The 7,697-nt window shown below is 40.7% G+C and overlaps 1 protein-coding gene across 1 annotated transcript in view; it reads right to left on the bottom strand.

Moving 5' to 3' along the window:
* Positions 1 to 682: 682 nt before the first annotated feature.
* Positions 683 to 7,697, bottom strand: part of AKIRIN2 (akirin 2) — a 34,767-nt gene continuing 27,752 nt past the window's right edge. The window contains exons 4-5 of the mRNA XM_069235554.1: positions 5,941 to 6,012; positions 683 to 1,390 (exon numbers count right to left, since the gene is read on the bottom strand). Coding sequence (XP_069091655.1) covers positions 1,380 to 1,390; positions 5,941 to 6,012 — 83 coding nt within the window. The 3' untranslated portion in view covers positions 683 to 1,379. The remainder of the gene's footprint in view (positions 1,391 to 5,940; positions 6,013 to 7,697) is intronic.

Below are 7,697 nucleotides of genomic sequence, written 5' to 3'. Positions count from 1 at the left end.
TAGATTCCCCTCCAGTACCACCATTGCCTCTCAACCACTGCTCCAATATTGGTACAAAGCTCTTGCTGCCACCCACACATCCTGTTCTAAGACATTTACCAAGAGTGTTCATGAAGCCAGAAGTGCTACCAACTTTTAGTTTCTCTGCAAGGCACTGCTCCCTGGACCCAAGCCTGCAAGTGTTGGCGATAGAAACAAATGTGTCTTTACATAATTAGTAGTATAGTATAAGGCACATTTTAAGTTATCTTCACAGCTTTTCTCACACTAAACCAGTGCCTCGGCAAAGGGTGGAATCCCTTTGTTTCGTAAATATTATTTTGACTCATTTTCTTTTCTCAGCTTTGGAACCATGCCAAGCCCAGAATTTCCTGTAATAGTGCAGTGTTCATTCAGTTAATGGGGCATGAGGGGCCAATATTTTCCACTGAAGAATCAGTCGGATTGTGTGGATCCTCGAATCTACAGAAAGAACATCCAAAATGGTACTATCCACTGCCAAATATGGGACCATGGGTATGCTTATGAGTTTAATTTATTACACGTTCTAATTCTTGAATTGAACTGTAGTGTCAGGAAGAAAAATGAACAAGGAACATAGTGTGGCAATGCTGGTTTCCGGTTGAGGTAAGATATTGCATTTTGCGAGACACTCACTGGAATTTGACATGAGACAATCAAATTTAGAAGCAAACCTTTTATTTTTCCAACCAAATTCCAGTACTACAAGGGCAGTAAAACAATGATACACTGAAAAAGCAGCATTAAACATATGTTAAAGATTGATAGAATAAATAAAAACTACAAAAACAAGAAATCATACAAATCCATTTTAGCCTTTGCTCCCTCCCACAAAAAAAAAAAAAAAAAAAAAAAAAAAAAATATATATATATATATCCTTGAAAACAAACGCCCTTATACAGGCAGTACTGCAGGCTACTTTCTTAAAATTGTCCCGGTATCACAATCCAACTTCAGGGCTGTGGCCACAACTCTGTCGTAGTGCACCAGTACGAATAGCACACTAACTTCAGTCAGAAAAGTAAAGTCATTCCATTTTTATTTACATAACCAAAGGACATGTTCTAGAATACCAGCATTTAATCATTTTCTTTAAACATATTAGCATAAGAAACCACATCTCAATGATAGAGCAAATGAGGCTACCAGTACAGGTAGCAAGAGTTCACATCCAGGTGGCACGAATATCTGGGCACTCCAAAACCAGTTGCTGCATTAAGAGTAGTTGCCACTGACAGAAGCTTGACATTTCCTGCATATACAGGGGTGCGATAAGATAAGAAATATGGCATAACTGCAGGGTTTAACTGGAAACAGCCTATTGGTGGCAGGGCAGCTCACAAATGCAGAAACAAGATCATGAAACGTCTGAAAATAAGAAATAGACATTAAATTATTTCAAGATCAATTCTAAACTAGGGTTGTTGTGCAATACTGACAATTTGGTAATATTAAAAAAAACATACAGCTATCCTGGTGGATTAAAAGCCCTCAATACAAATGACTGCAACAAAAACTTGTTAATTTATGAGCCCAGAAGGCCACTAAGACCTACTCACCTTAAATCCATGCCAATCTCAATGCCCAGCTCCCTTCAGGTACATGTGGAAGAGAACAATTTGATTACAGATTCACATCCTGCACATAATTTTACCATGTACCTTTTCGGTGTGCAATGGTGGCTTGTTTCTCAGCTTTGTACTGTGCAAATGGACCACAGGCCCACCCTCTAGTGATTGATAGGATTGTTGACTCAAAGACCACAATCCTGTTTCTAAAAAAGCTCTTCAATTTGCATCTGGCATTAATCAGAGACGTCCTGTGTAATGAGGAGGAAGTGTTGCATATGGATCTAGAATAGAGCTGGAAAGGACAGTTACCTTGATGGTGACTGTTACTTAGTCTCCATGCTCATTCTGATGATCTTGCAGGTATCCAGTCTCAGAGTTGCGGGACCAGAAACTACTCACATTTGTTAACGCAGCACATGTGCACACTAGTGGATTGCATGCATCAGATATAGCACACCACAAAAAAAAAACAAAAAAAAAAAAAACACACCACCAATTCCCTACTTAATGAAATGAGCCAAACACTGCCATTATCACTTGCAGGAAAGGTGGCCGGTTCTTATATTGTGATGGTTCTTTTGCTGCTATACCGGTTTACCATGATCCTGATCATTCCTCCAAATTATTCAGGAAACTTGATTCACTAATGGGCAAACTGATTTTGAACAACAAAAGACAGTGTCGCTGGATAGAATATTTCTTTCAGCTAATGAGGGTGGAATGGGAACATCAGATTTTGAATGTATTTACGTGGCAGCTAAGATTCAAAGGCCATCTTGTTGGCTGGAGAGCCGTTAACACATGGGCACTTAATGAGTGTTCAGAAGTGACAAGAGTATAATTACGCTGCATGGCGTTGCCCTCTGAAACTCCAGAGGACCCTCCATCCATTACTCAAGAGTAGGGACAGTACTGCCACAAGAGTTGGGGGGTGGGGGTGTTAAGAGCACCGCAGGTGGTCTATTTCACTCCAGGAATGTTTCCTTTTGAGGAGATGGAAGACTAAGAAACTAGCCCCTTGAAAGTTCGAAAAAACAACTATGACAAGTGATGCACATGACATGGGAGACCGAGCCCAAACCCTAGAAGGATGACAGATTGTATACCTTATATGATTGGGTGTAGATAGGAGTTTGATAGCTTGGTTATATTTGGCAATGATGAAAATCACAGGAACATCACGGAATAAACAGAAGTGGGAAGAGGATATGGGGAGAGCTCTGCATGACTGGGACAAAATGATAGCATAGCCCCAATAAACACCCAGTTAAAATGTATTCCATTTTTTCACCTGCACAGGGATAATTAATCGCTCCTCAAGCTGTGGGGAATATGAATCCGGACAATGCAACAAACTGCCTGAGGTGCAATGCAGAGCAAGCTGGGTTTAAGCATATGATATGGGAATACCCCAAGTTGCAGAACACTGGCAGGCAGTGGGTACATACATGCAAGCAAGCAGTAGTGGGCAGGGAACATTAGATAACCCTTGAACACTGCATATTCAGCCTAGCCTGCCATCCTAATAAAGTGCACACTTAATGCTAATAGTGGCTAAAAGAAACTGTCTATTTGACGGACTGTTGCAGACTTTCAATGGCAGGTGTGTGCCAACTGCAAGAGCCAAGTACTGACCAGAGAAGAGGCCTAGGACTAAATCTTATAGCTCAAATATGCACCCCCCATGCCGTAGGGACCACCATTCTCTGAATATGATATAATTCTCATATCAAATGCGGGAGGAGGGTGGGGCGCCCCAGGGACGACCCCCCCCCAGGTATTTCTATATTAAAAATGCAGGGGGGCCCGCAGCCTCCCCGCTGACCTGGGGACTGCTACCTCCAAGGCTTCCATAGTTTAGTGTCAAGCGCGCAAGCGCTGTAGCTTGCTATAATCTCTATGGGCTTTTAAACGCACGCCCATCAGTTTTGTTGGCTTGCCCTTTAAAAACCGTTAGCTTTCATTTGTGAAAGGCATGCATAACATCATGCCTTTTCCGGTGTTTAGCCCTCCTCAAGCGCACCGACGAACTACTGAAAAAACGTATGAGGTCCCATGTTTTCCATATCGCTTCTGGGCTAAAAATGTTTTATTTCCTATGCAGCGAAATCTTGCTGGGTAGTAGTTGAGCGCTTTCAATTACATTGACCCTCTTACATGGATAATTGTACATTTGCAACACGTTTGACGGCAAGCAAACTGGTTTCCTTGTGTATTCGTTTAGTCTCATGGCGTGGCGCTTTAAATCGGCTCACTTATGTAAAACTACATAACCTTTCATTTTCAATTTATGTGGCAATATAAAAACGGTTAGCAGGCCTCAAAAAATCATATAAATATATGTTACCAGACCTGCAGGTAGAGTAGTTTGAATAATGTACTCTACCTAACTAATGTACTTGACTCGGAAACTGGTTTAAAATTGTGTGATCCTAGGCAAATATTGTATTTTACAGTCACCTTTTTCTTAATTCTCACGTGAGTGCACCTTCAAATATGTGAGTTTAGAATTTCTGCTGTAAAGAAAACCCTTGTTTGATTAAATACACTAAAGGCTTGCTCCATGTATAATAAATCTAGCCCACATATAGGGTACACACGATCGATGCATGACTTGCCTCTTAGTTTACTAATAGCTTTGCCATCAAGGCAGGAGTGTTTCTCAGTTTGTGTTTAAACACTCACTTTAAATTAATATATTACTGAAGCATGATGTGGTAGCATGTGGTCATTTACAGACAGTAAATTTCCAAGACTTGTCGAAAAACCTTCCCACTAACTTGCAGCTTTACTGATAACTGTACAGTGTATTAATCTATGAAAACTGGTTTTCAGAAAACATCATTTGCACATCACCATGTAAAATGTTCTGACTTTTCCATTCTATTAAAATATTTTTTTCATCACAAAGAAAGACAAAAAATTATCTTTCACGGCTACTGAAATATATTTTGAAAGGTTTGTAAAGTTGACTTAGTTATATAAATGTGTCAGGAAAAACCGGATACCAAAAGCCTTTCATTTCACCTTACAAAATCCAGGAACTCTGCAGTCACAAGGAAAAGTATTTGCGTTGCAAGAAGACTAGCTGGCTTTTGACCTCCGTTTCTGAACAGAGCAAATGTGAAAAGAAAAAGATTTAAAGGCATCTTAATTGCTAATTTGCTTTATGACCGAACAGAACACCCCTTTGTCCACTCGCCAGAAGGGGTGAGTGGAATGTAAAAATAGCTTGACCTCACAAAATAAAACTCGCGAGTGGTCGAGTACATATTTTGAGCATTGGTTATGACTTTACAACATCAATAGCTCCAAGTCGCGCAAATGCAAGACACTGCATTGCAAATGATTGTTATAGATGCGGGCCGATGGCCTTCCCGATGCCCTAGGGACCACTACCTCCCCAGGGTGTTAAATATGAAAGGGGGAGGGGGCGGGTTGAATGGAATTGATTTGCAGGATGGCCAAGTGCCCTCCTCCGCTGCCCTGGAGACCACCCTAAGGTAACTAACTCACGCCCTTGCCATGCAGTTATTCCCGCAAATTTGAGGAGTAATTAGTGCATGGTGAGGGCACCAGTTATAGTTACTTGAGGTAACAGCTGAATTTCTATGGGTTTATACACTTGAAATGTGAGCATAACTAGAACGTCCCTCTCGGGGAATCTCGATCTATAATAAGCCGGTCTACTGTGGACTGCAGAAAAAATAAGGTTCAGAATCTAGACAATGAGATCTCGTCTTCAAATTTACCTGACAATCTTGATAACTTCCTTGTGATAAAACCAAGATTGCTGTTCGATCATGAGGAATACATCCTTGTTGATACCCACAGTAGCACTTTTATACAAAAAATAAATAAAATGAACGTGTATGCCCAGGTGATAAGTGGCAAAAATATGCATAGCATTACAATTTGAGAAACTTGAGTTTAAGGGTAAAGTTAAACTGACTTCAGTGTTTTCCCATTCCTGGTCTTTTGACCTACCGGCCGGTGTATGTTGTGCTTCTTCTTTTGAACAATAAAACTAAATAAAACAAAGTTAAAAAAAAAATTAAAAAAAAAAAAAGAAGGACAGTACACAATTTTTGTTTTCCATCAAGGAAACAAAAACTCAATATTGTAAGATTTTTAGTTGTAAGTACAATGGAAGGGAATACTCCGTTTAGCCACAACACTCAAGCCGCAGATGTGGTACTAAATGCTAGGATGGAATGGGTGTTTTTCAACTGAAAGCCTACACCAAATACATTAACTTATAAAAGCTATTAGGTTGTCAATCAAGTCAAAATGTGTTTTCTCAAACTTTGGAAGCACAAAAAAATTATTGAAGTAACAAATACTCACAACTGGCAGGCTGTTCTCCATACCGTCGCATAATCTGATCGTGTGTGAACTTCACAAATGCATCATACTGTTCTACAAAAAAGTTAACAAATGATGTGAATAATCGTTTAAAAACAAACAAATGCATGTTTGGTAGAAATTCTGACCAGAGGTACCCCCCCAGCCAGACTACTGTCCTGATCTCCCAAAGGTACCAGTGGGGCAGAGAACTCAGAGTACATCTTAATTTTGTCTTTAAATAAATTAGCTACTTTATTACAGAAAATATGTGAGTTATCTAAAACTAGAGGAGAAACAGGGTGGTTAAGACCTTAACATTCTTAAATAATTCTTTAGGGACATTAACTGCATTTAAAATTTTCTGTGTGTAATAGCATGTCTTAGCCTGTTAAGTAGCATATTTGTATGCTCCTCTCAATTCACTAAGTTTTATGCTAACAGGTAGGCGAGGGTTGAGTTTCCATTTCCTTTCCTGCCTTTTTAAATCTCTTTGGAGAGCCTTGAGCTCTCCAGTATACCATGGGGCAGAAGTCGCTCTTAGCTTTGCGATAAACTTCAAAGGGACCACAAGCTCTATGGCATCCTTAATCCAAGCATTAAAGTCGCCAACTCAAGAGCCTGTTCTTTCCTCGAGCCTCCCCTGATTGCCCTCTAAGATATGGGCGAACTCTTCTATCTGATCCCATTTCCTGCAGATGGTAGACAGACTGATTAAAATCCTTCAGTCTCAGATCTTAAAAGAAAAGGAATTAACCTGTGGTCTGTCTAATCTAACTGCATACACTCTATCGTAATATTTTTATTTGTGGAGAAATACCATCCAATATACGGCCTGCTAAGTGGGTACAACCTGACAATATCTTAAATTTTAGCACTCCACAGATTATCGGGAGTGTGTGAATCTACATCTTTGGTGAATTCAGAAACCATGATCAGCTCACCTTCCATGAGGAAATCGCAAACACTAAAATATTTTTACAAAATTTATAGATAAGCAAATACTTGGTTCTGTGCATGCTGCCATAACATGATGCTGCCAACAATCAATTTTCTTACATAAAGGTTGTGTACAGTTTGCTCGATTGGTAACACCACATTCAGTAACTGATTTGACACTAGATATCTCTACAGACTGTCTATGATGTTAATTGCCAGACAACTTTGCCCAGCAGCAAGAGGACATAATGGGTTACTATGTGCTCTCACCAAGAAATGGGCTGCCCAACAATAGCTTGCCATGCTCACCAGACAAGGGCCAAATCCAGGAACTATAGAGCTGTGCCTCTACTAATTAGGGGGGGGGGGGGGGGGGGGGGTTTACACAAGTTCGGGGTGCGACTCTATGGCAAAGTACGATGAGTCCCTTCCTGCCACTCTCCAGTGAAGGTGTGAGGTAGTCTCCATGCCTCTAGGTCGCATTCCCATTGTACTGAAGATTCTGTCTGGTCACGATGCATCCAGAGTTTATGGGTCCATCAGACATCACAGCAGATCAAAACTTCAAGAAGTAATACTGTGCATCTTTGGAATGCCAAATGATATATTCTGGGGCCGCAAGGATCTGCATCGGGAGGCCAGTCAGGTTACCGGCAGCATCTTGGTACTCTGCCCAGTGGGGCTCTGCACTGGCATCTGTCCTAACTTTGGGTTTGGTGCTAATGTCTGTGTTGGTCCTGTGATTGTTGCTGCTGGAAGAGGAGCTGCAACCCATAGTGGCCTCTGATTCGGAGCCAAATTCTTCCACACCTTAAGAGAAG

This window comes from Pleurodeles waltl, chromosome 5 (genome assembly GCF_031143425.1).
Source record: "Pleurodeles waltl isolate 20211129_DDA chromosome 5, aPleWal1.hap1.20221129, whole genome shotgun sequence".
In the NCBI taxonomy this organism is placed as follows: Eukaryota; Metazoa; Chordata; class Amphibia; order Caudata; family Salamandridae; genus Pleurodeles; species Pleurodeles waltl.
The sequence above is the reverse complement of the archived record's forward strand: the minus strand, read 5'-3'. Positions and strand labels throughout refer to the sequence as shown.